This window comes from Colletotrichum orchidophilum, assembly GCF_001831195.1.
Source record: "Colletotrichum orchidophilum strain IMI 309357 chromosome Unknown Scaffold_29.1, whole genome shotgun sequence".
NCBI lineage: Eukaryota > Fungi > Ascomycota > Sordariomycetes > Glomerellales > Glomerellaceae > Colletotrichum > Colletotrichum orchidophilum.
In genome coordinates, this window is record NW_019172985.1 from 309,361 (window position 1) to 337,253 (window position 27,893).

A 27,893-nucleotide genomic window follows, 5' to 3' on the forward strand; every position below is an offset into this window, starting at 1 on the left:
GGCTCAAGCTCACTGCTTCCGATGGTTTTCGAACTCGGGCAGCTTTAGTGAACGATATATGAACAATGGGCTATTTTCATCACATAGACGGGGTTTGATTATTCGTGTTGTGGTTTGTGCCAATAATTTGTACAGAGTAATCTCTGATTCTTCGTACTCATTTGATACGTCAGGCGAACTACTAAGAGAGGTATATCTAGAAGCCCATGTTCCGGCAAGGAGCCAGAATCGCGAAGCGAAACGCCACCACAGGTGGGTTGGCGTAAGTCAAGGTCATAGTGAAAGTGCAATCGAACTGCGCTTAAACCTCCTCCTCAAGAGGAACCTCCTCCTCGTACTCCTCCTCCTCCTCGTCAACACCAGCGTCCTGGTATTGCTGGTACTCGGAGACGAGATCGTTCATGTTGGACTCAGCCTCAGTGAACTCCATCTCGTCCATACCCTCACCAGTGTACCAATGCAAGAAAGCCTTGCGACGGAACATAGCGGTGAACTGCTCGCCGACACGCTTGAAGAGTTCCTGGATGGCGGTAGAGTTACCGACGAAGGTGGAGGACATCTTGAGACCGCGGGGAGGAATGGAGCAAAGAGCGGTCTGGACGTTGTTGGGAATCCACTCGACGAAGTAGGACGAGTTCTTGTTCTGGACGTTGCGCATCTGGTCCTCGACATCCTTCATGGCAACCTTACCACGGCTAGAGTAGGGAAAATTAGCCTGTAGTCGCATTTCAAAGTCATCGAGAGGAACTTACAAGATGGCAGAGCAGGTCAGGTAACGACCGTTGCGGAAGTCAGAGGCAGCCATCATGTTCTTGGGGTCGAACATCTGCTGAGTGAGCTCGGGAACACTGACAGCGCGGAAGGAGTGGGCGCCACGGCTGGTCAGAGGAGCGAAGCCGACCATGAAGAAGTGCAGACGGGGGAAGGGAACCATGTTGACAGCCAGCTTGCGCAGGTCAGAGTTCAGCTGACCGGGGAAACGCAGGCAGGTGGTGACTCCGGACATGACGGCGGAGACGAGGTGGTTCAGGTCGCCGTAGGAGGGGTTGGAGAGCTTGAGGGTACGCATGCAGATGTCGTAGAGAGCCTCGTTGTCAATGCAGAAGGTCTCGTCGGAGTTCTCGACCAGCTGGTGGACCGAGAGGGTGGCGTTGTAGGGCTCGACAACGGTGTCGGAAACCTTGGGGGAGGGAACGACGGAGAAGGTGGCCATCATGCGGTCGGGAAACTCCTCGCGGATCTTGGAGATGAGGAGGGTACCCATACCGGCACCGGTACCACCACCGAGAGAGTGGGTGATCTGGAAGCCCTGGAGGCAGTCGCAGCCCTCAGCCTCGCGACGGACGACATCGAGGACCTGGTCGACGAGCTCAGCTCCCTCGGTATAGTGACCCTTGGCCCAGTTGTTGCCGGCACCGGACTGGCCGAAAACGAAGTTGTCGGGACGGAAAAGCTGGCCGAAGGGACCGGCACGGACGGCGTCCATGGTACCGGGCTCCAAATCGACGAGGACGGCGCGGGGAACGTACTTGTTGCCGGAGGCCTGGTTGGGTGATAAGGTCAGCATTCGTCAATAGGATTGACTGCAAACTGGGGTAATAGGACAACAAACCTCGTTGAAGTAGACGCTCATGCGCTCGAGCTGGAGCTCGGAAGTGCCGTTGTACCTGTTGTATGATTAGCGGTTGATTCTACGGGTGGCCGCAATGTAAGACGTGGTGACATACACGCCATTGCTGTCAAGGCCGTGCTCGCCAGAGATGTTCTGCCTGTACCAAGGTCAATACTAAATCGTCTCAAGGGTCGATATCGCCGCGTTGTTGGCGCTGGGCTACGCACCAGAAGGCAGCACCAATCTGGTTACCCTGTTCAAAGAAGTCAGCCCCGCACTCTGGCTTGTTGGGTCGAGATCAGGGGATACTCACGCACTGGCCGGTCTGAAGGTGAACCTGTTGTGGAAAAAAAATCAATAGTCAGCAAAATGTTTACGAGAGTAGAGGCGTTGGAGATCTCCAAGTCTGGTTGTGTTTGGCGGGTATCGTTTGGATGGGAATATCGGCGGGGTCTGCTCAGGGGCAACCCCGAATAATGGTGGTCCGACGCGTCGCAGAATTGTTGTGATGGGAGAGAGCGACTTACAATCTCACGCATTTTGAATGATGGGAAGCTCTGAAGCTGACTGGGCCGACGATGAGCGATGAAGAGGATGAAGAGAGTGCTCGAGAGCTATGCGAAGCTTCAAGGCGAAAGGTGTTGTGGAGGATGGGCGAAGTAAGGTGTGGTTAGGTAGGGGAGAAGGTTGTTGATTTTTGTTTGCGGGTAGATGTGATTTTGTTCACCGCCACGGCTCGGTGGACGCCCAGAAGACAGGCCAGCGACAGGCCAGCGACAGGCCAGCGACAGGTCAGAGGGAAGGGGTGCAGCTCGCTTGTTTACTGCAAAGTGCTAGCTAGGCCCGTGCACGACCCCGATTGGGGAAAGACCAGTGCAAGGCACCCGCCCACGCCGCCCAAGTCTTTCCGAGTGGCCCCCCCAAGACCAATTGGAGGTGGGGTTGAATGAGTTGAGGTGGCAGCAGATTGGCAAGCAGGGCGATTAGGTGAAGGTACGTACCTCAAGATCCCTGTCTTTGGTCTCCTCTGTTCTCTCCGATCCGAGACCCGGGGTGACCGACTAATTATCTGCTGAGCCATCCAAACATCCAACGACACGTCTTGAGAAGGTGCCAACCACTCCATGCGAAGGGCATCATCAGGGCCTGATCCACCAGCAATTGCGACGGGCTAGGGAGGCCACGGACTCGCTGACAATCGGAGCAGGCGCGGCACCCACACCGGGCAGCCGTACGGATACCGAATGCCAATGTCAAATACAGAGCCTCTGCGAAGGGCATTGCTCGGCACTGACCCCAGGCGCTGACCGGAAATGCTAAATTGCCAGTGGAGCTCAACATTTGCCAGGGGGCTCCATCGCTGCCAAATGAGCTAACGGTGTGCCTGAGAGCTATCAAAGGCAGATCGACTTCATTCACTCAGGCTTCAGCACTGGAGGAATGAAGGACTGATGATCGAGGCATGGTTTTTCGGATTCATGGTAGCTACGTAAACTATGACGGCCACGATATATCCCCTTAATGAGCCTTGACAACACCAGCTGCATCGGCCTGAGCCGCGATTCTCTTCTTGTAGGCCTGGACGTCACCGGGGAACTTCTCAACCGTGCCTCCGTCGCACACCCAGAGAGAGGTGCACACTGTCTGCAACATGGTGACGTCGTGAGAAACCATCAGAACGCCACCCTGGAACTCCTGCAAGGCCGTAGAGAGCGCGTCCATCGCCTCGATATCGAGATGGTTGGAAGGCTCGTCAAGAACCAAGATGTGCGGGTTGGTCAGCGCAAGGCAAGCAAACGCCACACGAGACTTTTGACCACCGGAAAGCACCGCCATCTTCTGCAGACCTGTTGTGCCCGTGATACCAAAGGCACCCAGCTGCCTGCGATACTCTTCGTCCGTCCGTCCGGGGTATTCCTTGGCCATGAAGCCAACAGCACTCATGGTCAGATCTAGGGCATCAACATGATGCTGAGCAAAGAAGCCGACGCGCAGACGGGGGTTCTGCGAAATAATACCCGACGTGGCCGACAGCTTTCCGATCAGCAACTTGAGAATAGTTGTCTTACCCGCACCGTTGGGTCCGACGATACCGATGCGAGAATCCAGCTGCACATCAAGATCTACGTTACGCAGCAAGATGTTCTCCTTTGTGTAGCCAAAAGTTACGCCGGTCATCTGGATAATAGGGGGTGACATCTTCTCCACATCAGGAAATTTGAAATGTACGCTGTACTCGGTCTCGGGTGGTTCAAGGACCGGCATCTTCTCGAGTTTCTTGATACGTGACTGGGCTTCGGAAGACTTAGCCGCGTTGTAGCGGAACTTGTCGATGAAGGCCTGAAGATGGGCTCTTTGGGCCATTTGGTTCTCGTACTCTCTCTTCGCCGTCTTCTTGCGTTCCTCGCGAGTGGCGTAGAAAGACTCAAAGTTGGCTCCACGGTAGTAATCGAGTCGCTGGGAATGTTGGTGAATGATATCCGTCGCAATCTCGTTGAGGAAGGCTCTGTCGTGAGAAACCACGAGAACGGTGCTGGGGTATCCTTGAAGGTAGTTGGAAAGGAAAGCAATAGACGGGACGTCCAACATATTGGACGGTTCGTCGAGAAGCAGCAGGTCGGGCTCACAGAACAAGGCTCTGGCCAACGCCAGACGCATACGCCAACCACCGGAGAAGGTCTTGGTTGCATTCTGCTGTTTTTCGGCCGAGAAACCGAGACCAGCCAAAATACTGGCAGCTCTTGATTCAGCCTTATCAGATTCCATCTCTGCAAGCTTGCCCTGGATGTCACCGAGTCTGCCGTCTTGTGCTTCTCTGTCCTTGTCAAGTCTGGCGGCATCAGCTGAAGTATCAGCCATACCCGCACGTTGACTCTCGATCTCTGCCAGCTTTTGAGTGATTTCCTACCGAGTCATGAGCATGATGTAACGATACATATGGTGTCACAATTGCCAACAACTTACAGCTTGCTCCTTGAGAAGGACTTTGCGCCACACATCGGCGTCAAGCACGGCTTGGATTGCAGGAGTATCGTCACCAGTGAGCTAAATACGCCTTAGTACACATCAGAATTGGCATTGTGACAGTCATCCTTACCTCCTGTTCGACGTGAAGAATGGTAATGTGAGGCGGGATTGGCAATTCTCTGCGAGAAAGAGCGCGGAGGAGCGTAGATTTACCAACACCGTTGTGTCCAACAAGACCATACCTGTGTCCATAGGAAAGGGTCAAGTCGGTATCGGTCACGATGCGCAGGCCACCAATGGAGACATCGATGTTGTCCAGCTTGATATCTTTGGTCTTGTTGGCGCCAGAACCACCGATCTGGAGAGGGTTGACCGCCATGTAGAATTCCTCGTATGACTGCGTGGACTCAGGCTCGTCGAGCAATCTGGAAGCCTCATATTCGACCGTCTTGAAGGTCTTCTTCTGTTGCTTGGCTGCAATCTTTCGCTCGGCTTTCTCCAGCTTCTTTCGATCAACCTTGGATTCAACTTTGCGAGCGTTTGCAGACTCAAGATCGACAGCTCCCGTGGACACCGCCAGGGTGGAAGACATATTCCGTTGAGAAGAGACTTGGAAAGTCTCGTCGAGGCGCCTGACGGCCAACGGGCCGCTGCGAAGTCCTCCGTTTGACTCGGTGTACTTCTCGACCCATTTTCTGACGAGTTTCTCAATCTTCTCCTGGAGCTTAGCGTCAGGCTTTCCCGAAGCAGAGAGCAGCAACTCGGTGACCGTGGCGGCTGCCTCAGCGAGAGGTGACGAGCCAGACTGCTCTTCCTCATCCGAATAGATTGTCGATGCGTGCGTCAAGTAACCGACCGAGTACTCGGAGAGTACCGGATCGATATTCGGCAAAACAGTTCTGATCTCAGCGTCCATCGTGGCAACGCAAAAGCTGTAAGCTTGTAGTAGTGGTCGGAAGAAATTTGCGACAACAAACTTTCAGCAGTGCAGAGCTACAGCACTGCGAGAGATGACTTGTCGTGAGGCCAAGTGGGTAAAAACAAGCAAAGCAGTTGTCACTTTGTCAGGCTAGTGCACTTGCCTGATGACGATTTCACTTGTGACCCAAATGCGATACTCACGGCGAGCCTCAAACTGTGGACCTGGAGCCGAGTGCCCTGACCTTCGAGGTCCAAATCGGGATAAAGCTCGGCCCGCGAACACTCACATTACTCTGCTTATGTCACCTCAACAGAGCGACTTTGGACTCATGTCTCAGTGCCTATCTTAACCAATTAGATGTATTACAACAACATCGCGGCACTGCCAATAAAGGTAGGTACAGGTAGGACGGATAGAGATGTTCAAACTCCCGCGCCAAATGCTCTCCGCTCCTCACTGGAATCGCATCATATTTTTCTGTCAAGCCTGTACATATGTTATGCAGGCTCGATATCCCCACGTCTTCCAACGACCGATTCAGACTTGTTGTCTCTTGAAGTCCCGACAGCATGGATACCATCGGCGATTGACCTGACACCGTGGAGTGGGCTGAGACAAACGGGCAGAACGGCAATCCTCGACGCTCTAGACGGAATGCTCTATCGAAATGGGGTTTTATTGCCACCGCCGTCACCGACATTACTTCGCCGAAATTGGGTGAAACCGCAAGTCTCAATTTGACATTGGCCAGCTGAAAAGCATTCACAGAGCCTAGCTCAGCCAACACCAGCGAATGGGGAGCCGCAGATCTTTGAGTATCGGGCTGGGTACCCTGGGCCATCGACGCGACTTGCAGAGATGGGCGAACAGCGTGTAATGTTTCGCGCAGCTGCATGTAATCGCGTCAGCTGTAGGACGCACGCGACGACCTGCAGATGATCGTCTGTTCACGTATTGCATGGCAACCAATCACTCTCTGACACTTGGAGAGGAAAAAAAAGAGCTATCAACATGTGAGAGTTTTGGGCGTCGTTGAGAGACTTGGCCCTGCTCGCGCCATACTACGTCCGCCATGCGCTGGAGATCCGTCCGGGGATCCCAGCAGCAGGTTAAAGTTATTCCGACGTTTGATGCTTATTGCACAATCTGTGCAAACTCTCACCAGGGTGGACGCGCGAGGACGAAATGGGACATCATCGCCGCATTCAGTGTCTTGGATGGGAATAAGCAATGGAGATTCTCAGGGAAAAAACAAACACCGAAATGAGTGAAAACGAGACGGCGGCAAGCGGCGCAGCAGCACAGCAACCAAAACTTCGACCTCAAGACAATTGGCCTCGACTCGGGGACAATTCCGCGTCATCCTATCAAGTCACGGCTCAGTCATCGTCTCTTCAGAGCTCAGTGCGGACCCGACGCCAACCCAATTTCAATGTGGGATTCAATTCCATAGTTCAGTATCACGTTGGACGCTGCAGTCAAGTAGGTACATCTGCTCACATTCAAGGCTGGGACTGCTCAAGATTGGGCACCCACAGGGCTTTCGCATTAGGGGAGCAAATTCTTGATTCCGAGGAAGCTGGCGCGCATGTTGTTTATACCTCCACCACCCTTTCGGTGCTATGCTGATTGTCTGCCTGGACTGGGGCATTCGTACTTGCGAGATGGCATACCGGGATCTATCTGACATCCGCCCCTACCAACGGGACACGCCCGCCGCGATGAGGTTGACGATGAGCGTGACGATGGCACGCGAGTCACACCAAACTTCAAAGTTAATCAACGGTGATACTACGCGTTGGGAAAGGTCACATTAAATTGACTTTGGCTATTCGACTCCCTGCGGGAAAATTCTTTGGGGCGGAGCTAAATCAAGAATACGCGCCTTTTTTCTCTCTCTGATATAGGTATACGGCTCTATACCAGGCTTCCCTGCTCAGACTCCGAGTATGGATCAGGCAAGCACCCACCTTTGTCCCACTTGGGCGACTCTGCATCTGCCTGTCGAGATTTCGTCATTGGAGTCTGTCGACACCAGAACCTGGACATTTCTGATTCGACGGCATCGTAGAGTCGGAACGGCAGCGTCAAGGGGTCCCATCGGTGAGAACCTTTCTCTTTTGGTTGAGTAGCCCCTCGGTGATTCCTCTGCACGATGCAGAGACCACATGCACAAGGCTCAATGGCAGGTTTTTCCAACTTGTCGTGCAGGAATCTTGCAGAACCTGCAGAACAGACTCATTAGCTGGTCGTCTAGCTGCATAGCGTTCCCCGGGAGTGGCATAAAGACAGGTTCCGACGCAGGCTACGGACTACACTGTGGACAGGCGACCACCGGGACGTCGGCAGATCTGACCACAACTTGGCCTTGTCGCATTGTCTGCCCCCTTCCGAATCCCCACACCGATTCCCACGTCCTCGTACCGAACCCCGCGAGACAAGAGAGGCTTTGATGGTTTCAAGTTCCACGCGGTTAAAAAGACTAGCAGGGCAACAGTCCGTGTGGGATTGTGTGTGCTGGTCGAGCCCCGAGCGCCAACGACGTCTTCTCTTCCCATAGCCTACCGACGTCCTCCGTCATTGGCCACGATTCGTTTCGAAGCACTAGTTATATGGCTAGCTTCAAAGTCGCGACATTGCCTGGCACGCTGCCCGGATGAATGAATCCCAACTGGTTCGAGACCCTGGTCTGCGGCTATTCTGCACCATGCTGTTCTTTCTTTTTTCTTCTGATTTTTTTTTTCTTTCTCAGATGAAAAATGCAGGTGAGATGAGCTCATCGGATGTTGATGCCACTCCTTCATAAATTGTCAACTTATAACCCAGACTTCCGGTCTAGGCGTCGACCAAGTGACGGGGCAACAGCTCGAAGCATGTTTTGGCAGCTCCTGCCGGTCAACTTCGCTTACGGGCTTAGTCGGCCAGCCGTGGTGCATGGCGCAGCTATTCGATTCTTGTTCGGTGAACCGAGGAAAAACACTCGATATTACGGATGCCCGCCCTTCCTTGCATCCGCTACCTGGTTTTCTTTCCGAATTTTGACTGATGTGCAACAAAAGTCAGACCATCTAAAAGACCAAGTTAACCTTATCGGGCAGCGCCAATGTATCTGGCACCAGACTGCTCGCTCGTGTTCTTTCATTGCCGGCTCTAGTTGAACGGCTGCAACGCCGGCGATACAGTAGCTTGTCGTCGAGTTCAACTCCCGCACTATAGTCATGCACCATCGCTAGAGCTTCACCGGCCTGTCCAAGTCGCGGCGAGATGGCGGTCCTGGCCTTGGACCCTTGGCTGCTTCACACTTGAATAGCTCTACCTTTTCTTCAATTTTTTGGGACGAAGAGGTGCTCTCAAGACCTCAGTCAACGTCCAGAAAGAAGCTTTGAACCATTTATCACCTCCCAACGCTCAAGAGCTCTTCGCAACAGCGGCAGATGGGAATTGGCCAAGCCTTTGTCAGATAACCCCCCTCCCCGGTTCGGATTCCCAAGGTGGAGAAGAGATCGGGACGTGAAGGAGAACAGGGGACCCGGAGCTTCACGGGTAATCTTTGAGCCATGCTATTTGCAGATGCAAATGGTGGGCCACATGTCGTAAGCACTCCTGCTCTCCTTCTCCCGAATACTACTTTGAAGTTCTTCTGAGGGGATGCCGAATGTACGAAAGCAAGGTACCTACTTTTCGCAAAGGAAACCCGCCACCAAGCCATGCTTGCGCTATAGCACCGGCTTGACGCCCTGGACACTAGGCATAACGCCGCTCCAATGTGGGAGAGTGCGTGGTTGACGAATGGACAACGCGGATTGCGGTATGACGGGATGCCGAAAGTTGGAAAGTTTGCTAGCTAGCTAGGCGGAACTACAATGTAGTCCCGTATGTTTTTTCCCTTGTTACTCAAGAAGAAAACATGGCAGTAGTGCGGGAGAGTACCGACACCATGGCCGCAAACCTGCTGACAAACAGCCACCGTAGGGTTTTATTTCTTGCAAATAGTCTTCTATGCAGATGATGCCAGCGGAATCGAAGTGAGGCTCAGCTGGTGGGCAGGCGGAGAACTCGGAGAGCCTCAGAGGAGATCGTCGTCCTGTTTCGACCTTGTTCCCCTCCTTCCCTCCCCTCTGCCCCCGCCGCTCAAGTTGTGATTGCCGTTGCCAACGGCATGAGCAAGGCCGAGAAAGCGGGGGAACGATGCATTGTGGGTATTTGTATGTCCCAAACACAGTTCGAAATGCGACACGCTCGCTGATTGGCCTGCAACCTTGAACGAGTGGTTCCAAAAAAAGGCAGAAACATCTTCATCTAGGTATTGCGTCGGTGGGGCAAGGGTGATGTTTGATCTGGTGAGGTGTTGTGGAGGGGTGAATGAGTGAGCCTCTCTCGCGCCCGCTCTTTTTGAGACATCTGGCTGTTGATTGACAACCACCGACCTTTCCCCAGTTACCATTTCCCACAGCTATACGGAGGTATGGATACGGGCGATAGGGATAATAACCATGGTGAGATGGAAGGAGCGGAGCAAGAAATGGAACGTCTTGGCAAGCTTAACTTTTTGACGTTGGCTGGGACAAGGCATCAAGTTGAGGACCCAACTAGGTGCCTCCATCTCGGTCTGTCTCGAGACATGGCATGCGCATGTTGCAACGATGGGTCTGCGGTATCACCTAACAACAGCCAGGCAATGATCACACAACATGGCGAGGACCCCTCCTGTTATCTGTGAGTCTGTACCTGCCGAGGAGGGGGGGGGGTAAGATCTCAACGTTGTGTGTCGTGGTGTGTGGTAGGTAGTTGTGTGAGATGATGGTGTGTGCCGGTTCGGGTAGATTGTTTACTTGTTTTCTTTTTTGGTGTGTGCGAGTGTGTGTTGTTGTTTTGGTTGTTTGGTCATTGATGGGCGTCAAGGAACCGCAACTCAAAACACAGGCCGGCAGGTGGCCCACCATCTGGCCCTTGCTCGTGGTTCCTTTCTTACCCCCCATGTCACCTCGTCACCGTGGGCGGGGTCAACCGGTGGTCAAGACTCGATCCCATCTCATCACAACATCAGACCGGCGGCCACCCAGCTGGGTCTCTCTGTCTCTGCGGGGGGATCGTTTCTTCTTCCATCTGTATTGTATTGCTCAACCACGCGGCTTCTGCTGCTGGGCGCAGCACAAGATCTTGGGATAAAAAGCTGCACGCGCTGTGTATGTGTGCGTGTACATATGTGTACCAGGGTCTCACAGAGATCATCAGTGGCAGAATCGATACCGCGAAAGCGAGATACGTGGCCTACCTAACTAGACGCGATGACAAGAAACAGACAAGGAGGGGTAAGGGGGAGAAAAAAGAAAAAAAAGAAAAAGGTCCCGGCTTGTTGATGCCTCGGACCAGCTGAAAGAAGATACCGGGAGGCGGGGAGCAGGACGAGGGACACTTCCTCCGTGCGTAGTGCCGAACTTTATGGCTCTGTGGATGTCAGATGGAGTTGCATCGTCTGGTCTTTCTTTGGAGACCTGTTTGTAGGCCTTGCTGATCTCCAACACTGATGCTTCAGCTCCATCCCGCACATCATACCACAAAACCCCATCCTTTCCGGTATACATACTCTTGCTTGCTTCTCTTCCCATGGCTGACTACCGGACCGGTGCCAGCGGCGTAGCCGTTGGTGAGTGGGAGAAGGACGAGGAGGAAGAGACGGCGACGGTGGCGATGGTGGCGATGGCGGTGGAGTGTAGCAAAGACGGTCGCAGAAGACAAAAGTTACTAAATAGTAAAACCTGAGCGGGTTCCTGCGAGATCCAAGGCTGTTCCTTGGTTGACTTGATAGGAAACGGCTCGGGGTAGGCTTGGGATGCCGGTGTTTACAAGTATACTATCGACTGACTTCACGGTCCGCTCATTTACCCTACGCACGCCAACGTGCAGGGAACAGACTTTCTGGTGCACCTCCTAGGCGTGGACTCATTTACCTGCATGAGCTGATGTGGTCATGGTTATACCATACCTTCCTGCTGAAACCCGGACACTCAGTTGAGCAGCCGCCCAAGATAGTCTTGCATGTCTCGACATGAGGCAAGTCAACGGAAAATGGCGGCATGCTGGTGCCCATGGGCTGAACGGGCGACGGCCAACGACAGCCGACACGAGGCAAGGGCAAGCTTGGCAACGTGAGTTATATATGGGAGACAGACAGGTTTGCTGCATGTGTTAGTGGTGAAGTGAGCGTGGCTTGACGTCGTGCAAACGTGGCCGGCGACACGAGCTGAGGCTTCATAGGTATACTGTGCGTGGTACGGATACAATGTCCACAATGATAGAATGTCGACGGGACGCCGCCGCCATGCGGCCTGCAAGCTTGATGGTTTGAGCGTGTTCCCAACGGGTTCACAGGCGGGCCCATCAATGCCATCCGCTAGCAATGGTAGGCTGCCGCTGGATGAGCCTGAATTAAAAAGAAGGCGAGTAACAGCAAGCAAGCGAGTGTTGCGGCGCTTCCGGGGATCGATACGGCTGGGTTTCTCCCCGAGAGTGAGGGGGCGCTTCTCAGCTCAGGCATGGCCCCTGCAAAGGATAGCCCTCCGTCAGCTCTTTGAAAGCGACGGGAGCTGCAACTTTGTTGCTGCACGGCTCCCCCTAACATCGGCAAGCAACCACGCGAGATTCGGGCAGGGTTATGGTGGTGGTAATGAAAGCAAAGTGGTGAAAGTGAGACCAGGTTCATGTTGGCAACATGGCGAGGCACGACGAACGTGTGTTGAGCTGGGCCGCGAGATGGCCTGTGTCCCTTTTTCCTGTCATTACAGGCCGGTCGAGAACACAAAAGGTTGGTATTATTTGAGGAAGAAAGGAAAATAGTCTTCTGGGGGGCCCTGATGGTGCCTGCTGGACTGTGCCAAGGACGTGAGATAGCAGGTCTCAGCCGATCTCGCGCTAGGAAAGGTGGTTGTCTTCCGGTGTTTCTTCTTCCCACGCACCCACGGCAGCCGGATTTCCCAGCCTGCCTTGATGTGCTTGGTTTCTAGGGCAAGGTAGCCTCTGTATGAAGTGGCAGGGGGTGGTACCGGCGGCCTGGTGGCAGTGGCGAGGCACCGAGGGTAGCATGAGCTGGTCCGTTTGGGTTGTTTGGAGAGGAGGGGGCGGCCGCAGAAGCAACAAAGAAGCAATGAGGCTTAGACTTGGATTTTGTACAGGTGAGTGAAGAAGGAACTCGTTGAACATTCTGGATGAGCATAAGTCATCCTGGATGGCCATGCCAATGCTACTTTGGGTGTGGTGGAAGATGAGAAGCGGAATAGAAGTGGAACGTGGCGGGTAGTTGGCGTTGGCAACTTGCCTCACCATCGAAAATAGCGGGCGAGGAGGAACAAACGATGCGAGGACAATGAAAGGCAGCGGTGCGTTGCAGGAAGGATTCCGTCGGGCTGCTGTGAGTATGATAGCAAGTGGTTTGCTCTTGTGCCGGCTGTGTCCTGTTGCGGTGTGTTATCAACGGGTTATGCGTGTAATTGCCCGGGGGGCAGGTCATATCACGGTATCCGTAAGTTGGGACAAGAAGAAAAGAGTGTGGCAGACTTTAGTCATTGTACAGAGTGCTCTTTCTGTACTGGTAGATTCGTACGGATAGAGTGTAAGGTAGTAAACAGGCACAAGTTGGACAGAGGGGTTAATTAACGGTAGAATTAAATGTCGTATTTTGTATAACGACCACACATTGATGTATAATATAAGGTAAGGTAAGGTAAAGCATGAGGCAGGAGGGAGGTACATGAGGCATGTACTTCGTACATGGAAGCAAAGCAAGGAACGGTCCAATGGGTGGTGCAGCGCATCGCAGGCAGGTCCCTGGGCGCGGCTTGCAGGTCCGTCATTTCACCATGGCAGCGACTGGCTCGGAGGGCTCAGCAGTCATCTCCTGCTGCTCCACGCGTCCACGGCTACTGGAGAGTGAGAGCCACCTAGCGACGGGGGAGGGCCCACTCGCCGTCGTAGGTGCCTTATGCATCTGCAAACATGGGTAATGCCCTGGGAGTGGACACCCGTTCCTTTCAGGTTACTGCGAATAGCTAGCAGCCATCACCCACCTCATGGCTCATGCCCAGTGGCTCTTGCGCGCACCTTAGTCTGTACTCGGTACTCCGTACGGTAGCAGCGACGCAGTAAGGTACCTTAGCGCACGTATTGGCCCGCTTGCCATTCCCCGTTCCCCCAATGCTCCACCTCACCTCATTCTCCCGTCACACTCTCTCTCCCTCTCTTTTTTGCCTGTGTCTGTGCCTTTGCCATTTCCTGCTTTTGACATGGGGTTTTGAAAAAAAATACAGGAAAAATAAGAAAGGAAGCCATGGAAGGGGTAAGTAGTAAACAACACAAAGACAAACCACAGCCACAACCACACAAAACTACAAGTCTACAACGATTAGACACACGACGAAAGAGAAGACTCGGACGAACCCATTTCTCTCTCCTCGTCCTGAGTTCCTAACTCCCTGGGTCTCCAAATTCCCGATTTCTCCAAGACGATCCACGCCCACCCTGTTCGACAGTCAGTCAATCAACAGAGAGTCAGAGACTCGCTCAGCTAGCCTGGTCCTTCCCGGTCTTATCCTCTCTGGGAACGACGACCCTGCTTCTTCTTTCCATTCTTCTTGTTCTTCATTAGCCATCCGCCCTCTGTACCTGGTTTAGCTGGCGATTCCTCGACTTGTACTCTACCATTGCACACTGAGACTGCTTTGTGCTCTTCTCTGCTCTGCAGTGCATTGCTTCCATAATCGTCCATTCCTCTTTGAACCAACCCCCCCGACCTCGACACTTTAGACCAGCACTGACACCACCGACACCTGGACCTGGACCTGCACTTGGACACGGACTTGGACCTTGACCATCTGAGAGAACGAATGAACTCACACGGACACACACCACACCCAGTCGCCCACCCCGTCCATCCATCCCGTCTCCAATTCCACCCACCTTGCTCTCCTCCTCACCCACTCTCGACTCGCCCTCACCTTGACCTGCGCCTATCCACCCGACCTTACTACACCTCAGCGTGTCCGGGTCTGGCTTGATCGACCTCTACCGCGTTCAACCCGCTTGCGCGCTTCCTCCTCTTCCCTTCTCTTCGGTCCCCAGCGTCCTTTTTCTTTCCATTCGGCTTCTATTCTGGTACATGGGGGGTTTTCCTGGACCCATTGGGCGTAATACTTGAACGTCCGAGGGCCAATCTGTCCGTGCGAGATCAGGGTCGCCCACTGCGATTGCTCTTTCGCCCTACAGCCCTTTCTCTGTCTCGGGCCTCACTCTCGCTGCTCAACTAGACGTCCTCCCCCCCTTCACCACTACCAGCTTGACCACGGCCTCGCCTGGGATTCCTTTACTTCGTTTCGACCTTGCGCCCCTGTTGTCTCCATCCCCTCTGTCTCTCACTTTCGCTCCCTCTCTCCTTCTCCCGAGACCCGTCTTCTCTGCTCGCCGAGACCGCGACACCGACGTACGCAACCCAGTCAGTCCAGCCGCGAGCCACCCACGCACTCTCAAAACACCAAGACTCGACGCGCATTCCTCGCCATACGACCCGAGAAACTGGCCCATATGTCTTGACGATGCTCACCACACCTCTCGAGAGCACCCACGACTCTTTCGCCCGCATGCCCGCCTTGGGCCTCGTAGCCTGGTTCTCCCGCGTCGAATAAAGGCTCTGAAATCATGCAGACCGTTCCCAGTGTAAGTTGGATTGCCTCCATGCTTGCTTACTAGCTTTCACCATCCACCCCGACAGGCATCCCCCCAACACCTGCTTTGATCACGACCGCCCGATACCGTGTTGCTGCGCATGCTTTCTTCTCCCATAGTAGACACACCAATTCCGCCCTGTATGGGGCTTCCTCATTTCCCATACACTCCTCCATTCCCGTGCCTCAGCACCGGTGTCCCCTGATATCTTACCCTCCTTTGCCTGGTTTATCCCATCTCTCTCCTGCTGACTCGTCGCCTCATTAGCTCGTGGGAACTGGCACTGCCGTTGCTGCAGCGTCCGTCGGTCTGGTCTTTGCTCATCCCGACGCTTCGAGTTCCACACACTCTGCTTCCAACAGGAGGATACTAGTCTCAGACCAAGACATTCCTCCGAATCATCGACTGAGCAGCCCTCCCGTCTCCTCGCGGCCCGGCACCAGTTCTGTTGCCCAGTTGCCGACTCTTGACGACGCCCGCTACACGGCACTTCCCAACCACTTTTCCTTTACCTCCAACTCGAACTCGAACTCGAACGACTCTCCTGCCGAACCCTCTGCGCGACCCCGCCGTCCTCTCAGCTCCCACTTCAACTTTGCGCCTTCCCTATTGCACAGCAGGAGAGCGTCCTACGTGAAGCAGGGAGACCACGCTGCGCCCTCAGTCACGGAGGATTCGAGAGACTCTGTTTCTTCCAGTGGGTCATGGATGAGGCGCCTGTCACTACGGCCTTTGTCACAACACGGAAGCATCAGGTCTAGTCTGGGATTCGATAACCAGTCCGTCGCCTTTTCACACGGTTCCGCCGCTCCGATCCTGTCGCCTACCGGTTCCATCCCTCCGCCGTTGTCTCCGAATAAACTGGTGAAGCGACCGCCCTCGGCACACCAGAATGGGCCTGTGATGCGCCGCCGCTCCAGGACACACCTTCCCAGTCTTCGCCGACCAGCAACGAGCCACCAAAGATCCGCCACCTTGCACCAGATCCATTACGACGGAAATCTTGTCGAACCTATCGCGGAACCCAAGTTCTCCTTTGACCAATACCTCCAGGAAGCAGGAGAGGGCCCCGTGCCGCCGCGACCCAAGGGCGACTCGACTTTGCAAAAACCAAAGTCAACTACCAAGTGGACCTCTTTTTTCCACAATCGCAGAGCAATTATCATTGCGCGGAGCGCGCCTGACCGTTTGATTGACCGCAGCCCCAGCGCCCGATCGACCTCCGCGACAACAAAACGCATACTGGCACCCGACGGCCAAAAACGGGATATTTATTTGATTAACAGCGGCATGCTAGGAGGCTCAGTTGCGCCCGTCGAAGAAGCCCCGGTTCTCATTGAAGATCCGCCAGTCCTCGACGAGACAAACGACGAAGCTCATTGTGAGAAGGAGGAGGAGGTGGAAACAGAAACACAAGAAGATAATACCCTGGCAACATCAGAAGACACCCCGACCAAGCGTACGCGCCGATCGCTTTCAATGCATTTCAACTCCCCGAATTGGATGCCAAGGACTGGCAGCCTTCGTCGGACAAAACGCGGGGCGGAATCTAAAGGCGGTGGGAATAAGCGGCATGTGTCTGCGCCTGCGACGACATCCCCCGTTCAGGCGCAGGACAACCTTGCTGCGCCTGCAGACGAGTCTCAAATGTCGCCAAACCATCACCCTGTCGCCAGCCTGGACCCCACAACGACTACACACCTCAGAACACGCAGCCGTAACTCTTCGTCGCCCTTGCCGCCGCTCTCGCGTCTTTCCAGCTTTAACGTCGACGTTTCTAGACTGGGCTCCTCATCGGGAGGCGTTACTCCATCTCCCCGCTCGATACATCCTTCTGGCAGTTCTCAGGGCTCGGCAGCGTTGGCTGCGTACAACCGCAGCGCTACGACGGACCGCAGTTCGACAATGAACAGTTCGGATTTCGATGCTAGATTTATCTCTGGCGACGATGATGACACGGACTTCAAGAGCGACACCATCTTCGACTCGTTGCGAACTGCCGAGTCCGATCGCAATCGCGCAGCGGAAACCCCGCTCGACCACATGTTTGATGAGTCGCCCCCAAGCACTGCTGGTCATCCCAAGACCAAGCGACTGTCCATCCAAGAAATGCTCGGTCACTCTTGGGATGCCGATGATAGAATTGTGGAAGAGGACGAAAACATGCCGACACCGGTGCGTGTCCATCACGAACCTAGGATTCGTACCGATTCAGATACGATGGCGCCGCGCTACAGCTTGGAACGGCCCTCGAATGAGTACTCACTTGGAAGCAAGGACTATGGTCGCCTGTCTATCGAGGACGATTTCGACGAAGATTGGGCACGCGGCGAAGACGAAATGGCTTATAGCAACCAGCTCTCGCCTCCAAGTTCGATGAATTCGCGCGGCGTCAGCCCTAACTTGCGCACGGCGCTTGCCAGGATTAGTGGTAATGGCAATGCCGACGTAACGCACGACCCCAGTGAGAGGCCTAGAAGCAACATATTCGACTGGAGCGAACCAACCCAAGAGAAGGCCGAACTGGGCAGCTCTTTCCGACCCAAGACCGCCTATGGAAAGCAAGAACTCGACATCAGAGGCGGTCGTGCCGCTATCCGGAAGGGACCTTCGGCCATGCACGTCCGCAGCCAGAGTGTGCCAGTGGTCCACGATCCTACAGACAAAGGACCAGTCAATCCCAAGTTCGGCACCTGGGGTTTGAGCAGCAAGACTGTCAGCGAGGATTGGGACGATGACTTTGAGTTTGGTGGCAATGAGAGCGAAGACAGGGAAGCCGAAAATGCATTCGCAATGGTTGTTCCCGCCTCCATTCAAGCGTCACAACCCAGCCTCAAGCAGCATTCCGGTCACATCAGAGAGCTCTCTCTGCTCGTCAACGACCTCAAGCGGTTATGTCGCCATGGTCGGGATCTGGACATGCTTGGCGGTTCCAATGCCGGTCTCTGGGAGGAAGCTGAGGGGATCATCGCACTCGCATCACCTGATGAAGATGAATTGGAGGGCATGGACGTGGACTCTTCTTCCGTCATGAGCGGCTTCGATGCTGCGTCGCCCGCCCCCATCGAGAAGGAAGATCCGTTTGATGAAGTGCACGAGATCAATGTCTCCAAGACGGCTGTCATTCGCGAACGCCCCGCTGGTCGCCGACGCTCGGTCTTTTCTCCAGACGACGACATCTTTGGCGGAAATAGCCCCGCTCCAGATGAGCTTCCTCCGCCCCGACCAAGAACACCGGAGAATAATATCAATATGGGTGGCCACGATGTGACCGATATTGTCAGATCCGTCCTAGACGCCATGCAGCAACGAACTGTCTCTGACGCTGCCCGCGATGACAAGTTGCACTTTGGCACCAACAGCCTCAAGGCTCTCGTCAAACGCGCAGGTGATCTTCGGGACATCTTGTCAGAGGTTATACGTCGTGCAGATCAACTCACGTCGAGCCCTGCCCGAACACCCCGGCAGCATAGCGATAGCCCAGCCTTCACGCGGGTCTTCACCCCAGAGCATACCCCGTCCCCATCCAGTCCGCCAAAGAAGTTGCCTCACAGTAGAAGCACAAACTCTGGACTCGGTCGCGGATCAGTAGACGCCTCACCATCAAGTGGCTTACAAAGGATGCAAATGATGACGGTCAGCTGAGATGAGGCAAAAAGATGTTGAGCTCCAACGTCTGTATCCTTGATGACGCGACGGCTTGTCCATCCCTATTGGGCTACGACAGCCCTGTACATGTACGAACATTGTTGATTTTCTTGTCTGCATAGCGACGGTTTGGGGGGGTTACAGTTGGGATTTTCTTTTAAACCCTTTTCTTTTACTTGATGCGACATCCAACACAAAGACAGCCCAGACATACTTCCATAGACTTGATCGACTCGGCTGAATCGATCGAATCGCAAAATTTCTCTACTGCGACATCTGTGGCTGGCAACAAGCTCTATAGACAGACACCCTCCAGCTTTTCCTGCTGGGTTTCCCCGACGGTTTTATTATTTTCTTACCAACGAGAGAAGGCTTATGACGACGTAATCATGTACGATTTCGCTAGTTAGTTCCTCGGCCCGGGTTAATGGATTGCCGGGCAGGACAATCACCCTCTGGCGATGGAACGGGTGGATGATGAATGGGAATGCGAACGAAGAAAGGGAAGGAAATGACGAGGATTGGAATTTGGAACCAAGCAACGCACACGACGCGTGGTCCACATTGTGAAGCCGGCCATGTGCCAAAACAGACATCTATCTCGTATAGAGACCTAGTACTCTTTCAGCTAGTTCTTGCACTGGAATTGCGCTATGGTAGACGAAGAGGAAAAACAACCAGACAGGATCAGGTCATCAGTCGGTCCATTGCTTATATCACGGCTTTCTTTAACCTTGACAAGCTGGAACCTTCGGCTTTTCGTACAAAATTCTTTTTTCGCACACGGCGGTATTCTTGTTGCTTTCATTCCCATCATCAGAAGACTCGGGTGGACATATGCTTATTTCCCTCGCCCAGGCACGTGCCTTCCTCACTTGTCTCGGGGCACCCCAATGACGGCCGGGCACGAGCAAGTATTACTATTCTCATTTGCGTACACCGGGCAAGGCGACTTCTTACGCACACTCCGGGGATGGAAACGACGGAAAGGGACGTGATCACGACGGCTAAAATAATTCAAGGAATACCTGGCTTTCAAAATGGGAACATGGGGAGGGTTGACTTTTTTTCCCCCGTTTCCCTCATACGCTCATGTACTCCCTCCCAGAAGAGGTAGTCGCAAAACGTGGCATTGGAGTGGTGATGAGCTTGGGATGGATATTGACGTGCGAAGGAAGATGGAGAGGTGTACATAGGTTAATGAAAGGCATCATTTTCGACTTCTTTCGGACTGCTGGTATGCAGAGAACGTTGCTGGGACGCGTGTGCATGACAGGATTCTGTGGGCCAATTGTTATTCGATTACTCAACTGGCAATCATTAGATTCGCTTCAACGTATGAGAGGCGGCAAGGGGAGATTGGTTGGTGAAAAGTTTTTGCCTCATACACACGCGCATAAGTGGGCTATCAACGAAGCAGACCAAGTGTTCGGCTCACGTCACCGTATCAAGCACACAAACCCTTGGAGTCATTCTTGTCCGACGTCCGATTTCTGAACTCATCTGGTGGCGATGTAGTAGACGAACAATTACCTTTGTGTCATCACTGGCCTCAATGATTACATTACAGAGGAGACTAAACGTACAGCTCACCTACTTGAAAGTGGCACATCAAAACAAGGATAGATGGATCTTCCATTTTACTTCCTCTATTTCTGCGTACTGAATTTTCTGTAACACCTCCCTCCCATGGATATAACAGTCTGACTTTGGGGGGGGACAGGAGGGTTAATCTGGGAAAGGTGGGATTTGACACATAACATGACAACCAGGAGACACACATCGTACCCTGGGGAATTTGGGAATATAAGAAGTTGTTTTGCTACTAGACAAGAAAAAGAAACACTGGTTGTGTGTGTGGTTGTGGGTGAAAGTGATGGGGAAAAAGAGGGATTTCCCAAATCTCAGAAACAACGCTATGAAGGACCGCTGATTTTCGTACATCGTCGCCAGTTCCCTTTGTCCGTCTCTGCCCTTTAATCCTGCCTCGTCTCTTTTGACTCCTTTCAGCCAGGCTTTGCCGCAAGTCACATCTTTCTCGCTCAGAGCAGGAAAACAAGCTCTTCCGTAGGCAGCTGTTGATCCGCATCCTCGAGCCAGTCTCGGCCGCCGCCCAAAGGCGTGACGTGTCTGAGCTCGGCGCCGTACACGCCGTCCCACATGGCCTGGCCGTCAAAGCTGACGAGGCTGAGCGTGGACGGATCGGTCCTCGTCTCCGTTTTTGCGCGCTTGATGCGCAGGCGACGGGATTCCGGATCCTCGGGCTTCATCGGCGTCGTGTCGTGGGCGTGGCGGTGGGGCTTCGTGGGCGGAATCCACATGATGCCCGTGTCCTTGGGCACTGTAACGACGGGGGCGGCCCAGAGGGGCACGCTTGACGTCAGGGGAAGCTCCTCGACGGAGTTGGTGGTAGAAGGGGTGAAGAAGACGGGGTTTGCGACGGCGGGATCGCAGACAGTGTTTGTCGTCACGGAGCCTGCAAAGGCCGGGTGAGACATTGCTGCGTTAAAAGAGGATGAGACGACTGCTTTGTTCAAGGCGTCTGACCACTCCGATGGGGTGGATGTCTTGCGAACGAGCCGTGGAGAGGGGATCGCGCCGATGGCCTCGTTCAGGGCAGCCACCCATTGCGCGGACGTCGCGGTTGTGCGGCGAAGGGGTTCGGGCTGCGTGGAGGTGGGCGCTGTAGCGGACTTTTGGGACTCGAGTGAATCCCACCACGTAGGTTGCTTGACGGGCACTTCTGGGAGCGGCTCAAAGTCGGATGCAACTTCCTCGTCGTAAGATTTTGTTGATGCGGTGTCTAGGGACGGTGTGGAGCGGCCGGATGTGGCGCGGGAGCTGGGTCTTGCGATGGAGAGGGACATCCAGTCTTCAACGCGGGACTCTACCGTAGTAGGAGCCCACAGTTTGAACGATTCAAGCTGGGGCAGCTCCTCGGAAGTCACGCGGGCGCCAGAGGGCATGCCGAGGCCGACGGGGAGAGCAAAAGTTGTCCTGAAGCATGCACGCTTGTGGCTGGGGCTGAACAGGCCAGTAGACTCGGTGTAGACGACTGCGGGACGAGCAGCCCACATAGTCGCCGTCTTCTTCTTGCATTGCTGCGGCTTGCTCCAGAGAGAAGTCTTCGACTTAACCACCGTCGGCTTCTTCGCCGCCGGACTCCATAGAGCAGTACTGTAGATGACGGCGGGCTCTGGGAGACGCTCGCGGACGCGGGCAGGGGCGCTCATCTTCTCGATGTAGCTTCCCCACATACGGGGATCGGGTCGCGGAAGGCCTGTCGAGCTGCGACGGCTCACGAACTGCTTTGGCTTTGGTGCCCAGAGAAGGGAGATGGGTTCCGGCGAGGAGGGTAACTCCTCGGCGGCGATGGTGATGACCATGGAGTCGTGCTTGGTGTCGTCGTTGCCCTCGGCTGTCTTCTCCTCGTCAGAGTCTTCGTACTCCGATTGAGAGCGCTCAGAAATGTACTCTTCGGCGAAGGACTCTGGGCGGTATGTCATAGGCTGAGGCAGCAGGCTGTTCTTGGATGGCACCTGATCGGACTGGAGGAGACTGGCGATTTCCCAGAGCGTAGTCTCGTCAAAGCCGTCGTCGCTATCGTCGTCCTCTTCAATGTCAGATACTTCGTCGTCGCCTTCTTCTTCTTCGTCGTAGTCGTCAAAGAAGGAAGAGGAGTTTTCTTCAGCTTCGACTTGTTTTGCACGAGCTTCCAACGCGGCACGTACTGCAGGTCCACCAGTAGACATAGTACCAGGCATAGCCATAAACATATGACTTGGCCCGCGCGGTTGGACGGTGGCGGTGTCCGACTTCTCGCCCCAAGGGAACTGGAAGATACCGAGCGTATCTCTCTTATCAGGAAGTGGTTGCGGGCTTTCAAGGATATCGGGCAACAGTGTGACACGCTTGCTACGCCTTGGTGGACGTTGGGTCAGGGGACGCTGGGGCTGCTGAAGGTTGTCCTTGATGGGCTCAGGACTCCAAGAGACACGCCAGAGTCCGGAGGTGGGCCGCAGCTTCTTAGCAGCAGTATGATCCGGCTGCCAAAGTTGCGAGCTCACAATATTTAGGTGATCGGAGACCTTGCGTGTCGCAGGGCGGACGGAGAGCCCAGGCAGGGCGCCGCTCGGGAAAATAAACTTAGTCGCGACATGTTTTGCGGGAGGAGCCCAAAGCAGCGGTGGTTCGCGCTTAAAATAAACTGGCGAGTCGGGTTTCCACAGACATTCCGGGGGTGCGGGAGCTCGCTCGTTCGGCATGAGCCTCGCGAGTATCTGAGCGTTCTCATCGCCGTCGGACTCCTCGTCGGTGTCCGGTGGGGTAGGACTGCCCAGGTGCAGCGCCGCAGCAGTCGCACTCAAGGGCGCTTTTGAGACAGACAAGAAGTTGAGGTTTCGCTTCGCCAATAGTTCGGAAGCATTCTCCATATATTCCAATTGAGCATCCGCAAGTCGCTGCTGCCAAAGACTGGTGCGGTTATTGTTGGTGCCGTCGGAGGAGAGGGACGAGGCGCTTAGCGTCCCCAGGTCTTCGGACGACGACTTGCTTATGCTGCCCGCCCGAGCGCGGCGGGAGTTCCGCCGGTCTAACGCAATGTTGTTGCGCTGCGGGATCTCTTGGAGTGACTCGTCAATCTGGGCAAGGCTTCGCGAGTTGACGACTGCAGATTCGTGTTGCGAGTTGCGGACCGATGTCGTCCCAACTGTTGACATGGAGTCCCGGCTGAGACCATGCTGCATATCGTGCCATTGGTTCTCTTGCTGCCCCATTTCAGCCTCCAAAGACTCCAGAAGACGAATTCTCTGCCCTTGGCTCTCGTATGAGTCTCTACTCGGCTGTTCCAGTTTCTCGAGTTGCGCTTGAATCATTTCGTAAGCATGCTGCGGCGACTCCAACGGCGAAGGTTCCGTCGCATGCATCACGATCGTGTTCTTCTTGACGGGGGATCTGAGCTGGAGAGCCATCGGCGGGGGCTGTCTGCGCGACTGCACAGGCTCCTTGCGCTCAGTGAACGTAATGCTCTCGTCCCCGATACGGCGATGCCAGCGAGCGCCTCTGTTCGCGAGGCTCACCTCTGGGAGGTCGACAGGGCTTTCGTGAGCCTCCTGAGGAGCTTCGACATCTCTCTCGTGCTCAACAGATGCGTCGAGCATGATTGTCATCACCTCCTTACCGTCATTGTGGCTGATCATCGACAAATCGCGCGGCTGAATCCATGTCGGCTTCGGCATGTGCGTAACCTCTTGAATATTCACTGGAGCAACAGGTGAGTGGATGGATCCCCAGTTTGTCGTCGTCTCCTCATCGCGAGTCCTAACCGTCCTGGTGTCACTGGACTCAGAGAGACTGGGGTTGCGGACCGGAATGACGGGTGATGACTGGCGCTTCGCTCCATCATACGATTGCTTGACCCCCACACTGTCGTTGACAGGTAAAGCGGGAATCCAAGACTCATGCTCGTCAGGTCTTCCAGTGATGACGGAGGTATCGACGCTGAATTTGGAGGTGTTTCGAGGCATGTCTGGTCTGACTGAATCTTCGATATCAAGAATACTCTGAGTTCTGATGGACGTTTTCGTCGAGCGATCGGATTGTTTGGACTGATCACGGCTGCTTCTTGAATCCCACGCATCCCTCTCATCACCTGCCGAGTTGCTTGCAGGTTTGAATGCCAGGGGAACCATGGGCACCTCGGGAACTGGCGTTCTTGGCTGGACGACAGCCTGAGAGTTGACGAAGCCTCCCGGGAAGAAAAGGTCCATCTTCTCGTCAAAGGTCATGCTTTTTGTGTCGTTTGGCAGTGCGCGTATAGGATGGTTCCCGGCGCTCTTAGGCGGTGGTGGCAGAGGTGGTAGCTGAGTCGGGCTGCCAGGATTCGACAACAAGATCGACTTCCTGCTCATGATGGAACCACCAGATTTGCTCCTCCTGTGATTAGGGGAGTTCTCCGCTGGGAAGATCTGACGGTCCTTGCCCAGCTGTCTGGGGATCGGGCGAGGACGATGAACGATAGAGCCTGATGACTTAAGCCCTGGCCCAGGAGACTGCTGAAGGGGCGTCTTGGCGGCCTGATTCGAGGCTCCCTCAATGATGCTTCGCACTGCGGTTGGGTCGTTGTACTGGATTTTGTTCACGAACATGACAGTCTGCTCTTGTGGAACCGCGTCCTTGGGCAAAGGTCTCATGGGCAACGCCCTCGGATTTGACGGCAGGCCACCGGTCGGCCTTCGCTGCAGACTACTACCACCGGGCGTCGTCGGCGAAAGAGGATTCTGCCTCGATGGGCGGATAGTCGGATCAACTGCGGTCTGAATGGGCCATGACAATGGCACATCCGGCTTCTTCGGCGACATCAAACGAGCGGTGCTCTTGGGCGGAGGTGGAGGTACCAGGCCAAGCGGCGGTGACGTGATTGTGAGCTCGGTCACAGTGGAGGACTTCTGGCTCACGGAACGATCGAGTGTCTTTTGCGTCTTCTGGTTCATGGACCTCGCCACGGTACTTTGGCTCGCTGACTTGTCCATCGTCTCAAAGGGGCTCAGGGGTCTTTCCGGCCGTTGCGGACGAGGCGGAGAGATGCTGCTAACGGGTGCGGTCTGCGGGGGGGTGACCGGTCTCTTTTCCTTCTCGTTCTGCAGCTGCTGGAAGGTCTCTGGCATTTGCCTAGGGGATCGGCGTCTGATTTCCTCCACGCCAGGAGAAAGCTGAGCGGATGAAGTCGTTGCGGGAGGATTGGACATGAGCCCAACCGATGTGAGTTGCTGAGATTTCGCAGGAGGCGATTTCAATCCGATTTCCTTCCTCTTGCCACTTTGTGCCCGCTTGAGAGCCTCCTCCGGAGTAATCGCCGGGGGTTTGGGAGCCGGGCGCTGCGCATTGAAGCTCGAATTTCTTAGCATTAACGACATGTCATTGCCCCTCTTCTCTCTGTCGTTCTTTGCAGCGGTGGCGAGGTCAACGGTGGCAATCTTACTCAGGGGGTTCTGGTCTCCGCTGTCCTGGAGGATCGGGCTGGATATGGCATTCTTGATGTTCGAACCGGGCCCAATCTTATCGAATATACTTCGCCCTTTCATGATGTTAGGTCTCGCGTCCATGCTCCTGCTTTGCCTCGGGGGAGCCGTCTGTGCCCGCATCGGCGGGAAGAGCTGACCCTGCACGGGGACGCCGCCGACACCGGTAGATGCTTGACCTGGAGCGATACTAGGAATGGTGGGTAGAGCGCCACCACCTCCGCCAAAGTCAACAGGTTGGTTGAAAGTCGTGACGGTCGTAATCGTGCCTGCTTTGAGGTCCTCATATCGCGACGGTGGATAGTCGGAATCTGAGGTTGAGATATCTCTGCTGGAACTGATGTTTCGCGGTGACTGGGCATCCGGATGTACCGCTTGCTTTTGGCGAGGGGGTAGTAAGACCCCAATATAGCCTATAAGAATGCCTGCGAAGGGTAAGCAAATTGGAGGCAGCCTGTCGAATATTTTTCACGTACTGATAAGAATTGACAGGCCTGTGGCAGGGAGAGCAGTTCGGAATATCAGCTCAATCGTGCCTATGCCCAGAAGCATCGGGATGCTTGTCTACAAAGTTGTCACGTGGTTAGTACTGTGTGATATCGAGGCCATAACGTGTAAAACGTACCGCCGTCCAGAGTGCGAGGCCGCCAATGGTCCAGAAAATGGCCTTCTTCGCTTGAACACTCGTGATGCCTATCGAGTTGGCTCTGAAGGCAAGCGCAGCAATTACGGCAAAGTCTGTGACCATGACGATGGCCCCGATGGCCAGAACATCATTCCTGGCTACACAAACGGTGGCAATCTGTGCCTTTTGGAACCCAACAAATACAGCCCCCAGGATGAATCGCACGCCGAGAACAGCCTGATAGACGATGGCGCCGGCCGGCGCTCTCGCGTTGGCGTTGATAGCCCATAGTAGGAACTGCTCGATGGCGAATCGGGCCAGTTGATCGAAGATTGTAGTAAAAATTACGGCGACTTGACATCCGGCTGTCGAGGTGGGATCGAGCGTGATGCCGGTGAAGTCTATTTGAGCCCACAGGGCCGATGATACAAGGAATGTGATGAGGACCAGCCTCAGGCCGTCCCGAAAGATCTTTGAGCCATGGCCTTTTGCTAAAGGAAAGATGGCGGGTGTGGCGGCTTGGATGACGATTCCACTGCCAAAAGTTAGCGCAAGTGTTCTCCCTCGATTCTCACGATTCCTCCTCTCTTCCGTTGTCTCCCCGTGACCATCTGCCTCATGCCTCGAGTGACCGGCTTCCTCTAGCATCAACGATGGAGGTGGTGATGAGAAACTGACAAGGTAAGGGCTGAGACCAAGGCCTGAACAATTCCTGGAATGAACATTTCGTTTGTCGGGGCCGCGGGCCGGCCGGGAGGAGAATCGAAAAAAAACCCAGTCAATGGGGAATGTTAAGGGAAAATCCTCAGTGAAGGAAACGAATCATGGTGAGAATGCCTCAAACTATGGTAGCATTCCACGATCAAACAGAAAAGAACATGACAGGAAGAGGCTCCACGACGTACACGAAGCAGCAAATAGATAGTATGAAAGATGGCAGGATGAGGATGTGAGGGCGCGCGGTAGGACGAGCAGTGGCGGCTGTTCTCTCGATACTCTTCGGGGACGCAGCAGAGTGGAGAGCAAGACGGGGGGCACAGACGAAGGGGGAAGAGGAACAGAGCAGCCGGCAGACAGACAGACCAGGGGGGGTGCAGACAGTGAGCGTCAGTCAGGGCCGATTTGGATAGAAACACGGATAATTAGATAGTGGTTCTGCGGCTGCGTCTACGTCTGGGCTGCCGCGCTGGAGCAAAATGAGAAGATGTAGCGCCAGGCACACACATTGAGGAGAACACCACCAGCAGCAGACCTCGTCTCATAGGACATGGCCTATTCCAAGGTTATTCTTGGTATGGACTCATGGAGTCCTGGAGGACCCGGCCAGATGTTACCTCAGCGGATGATCTAAGCCAATCCCAGAGCCAGCATCGGTGAGATGGTCTC

The 27,893-nt window shown here is 54.6% G+C and overlaps 5 protein-coding genes across 5 annotated transcripts; 2 read left to right on the forward strand and 3 right to left on the reverse strand.

The window, feature by feature from the left end:
* Positions 1–301: 301 nt before the first annotated feature.
* CORC01_04477 (beta-tubulin) lies at positions 302–2,151 on the reverse strand (the record flags this gene model as incomplete). The annotated part of the gene is made up of 7 exons (XM_022616124.1): positions 302–695; positions 753–1,543; positions 1,613–1,667; positions 1,728–1,769; positions 1,840–1,865; positions 1,926–1,949; positions 2,140–2,151. 7 exons carry the CDS (start codon positions 2,149–2,151, stop codon positions 302–304), a joined length of 1,344 nt encoding a protein of 447 aa, XP_022477432.1.
* A 979-nt stretch (positions 2,152–3,130) lies between these two features.
* Positions 3,131–5,495, reverse strand: CORC01_04478 (ABC transporter; the record flags this gene model as incomplete). Its single annotated transcript, XM_022616125.1, has 3 exons — positions 3,131–4,516; positions 4,577–4,657; positions 4,710–5,495. 3 exons carry the CDS (start codon positions 5,493–5,495, stop codon positions 3,131–3,133), a joined length of 2,253 nt encoding a protein of 750 aa, XP_022477433.1.
* Positions 5,496–13,691: 8,196 nt separating this feature from the next.
* Positions 13,692–13,841, forward strand: CORC01_04479 (uncharacterized protein; the record flags this gene model as incomplete). Its single annotated transcript, XM_022616126.1, has 1 exon — positions 13,692–13,841. The coding sequence occupies one exon, from the start codon at positions 13,692–13,694 to the stop codon at positions 13,839–13,841; it is 150 nt and encodes a 49-aa protein (XP_022477434.1).
* A 1,347-nt stretch (positions 13,842–15,188) lies between these two features.
* Positions 15,189–18,860, forward strand: CORC01_04480 (uncharacterized protein; the record flags this gene model as incomplete). Its single annotated transcript, XM_022616127.1, has 2 exons — positions 15,189–15,206; positions 15,483–18,860. 2 exons carry the CDS (start codon positions 15,189–15,191, stop codon positions 18,858–18,860), a joined length of 3,396 nt encoding a protein of 1,131 aa, XP_022477435.1.
* A 2,045-nt stretch (positions 18,861–20,905) lies between these two features.
* On the reverse strand, positions 20,906–27,776 carry CORC01_04481 (uncharacterized protein; the record flags this gene model as incomplete). Its single annotated transcript, XM_022616128.1, has 4 exons — positions 20,906–26,307; positions 26,359–26,446; positions 26,508–27,042; positions 27,679–27,776. The coding sequence occupies 4 exons, from the start codon at positions 27,774–27,776 to the stop codon at positions 20,906–20,908; spliced, it is 6,123 nt and encodes a 2,040-aa protein (XP_022477436.1).
* Positions 27,777–27,893: the final 117 nt, after the last annotated feature.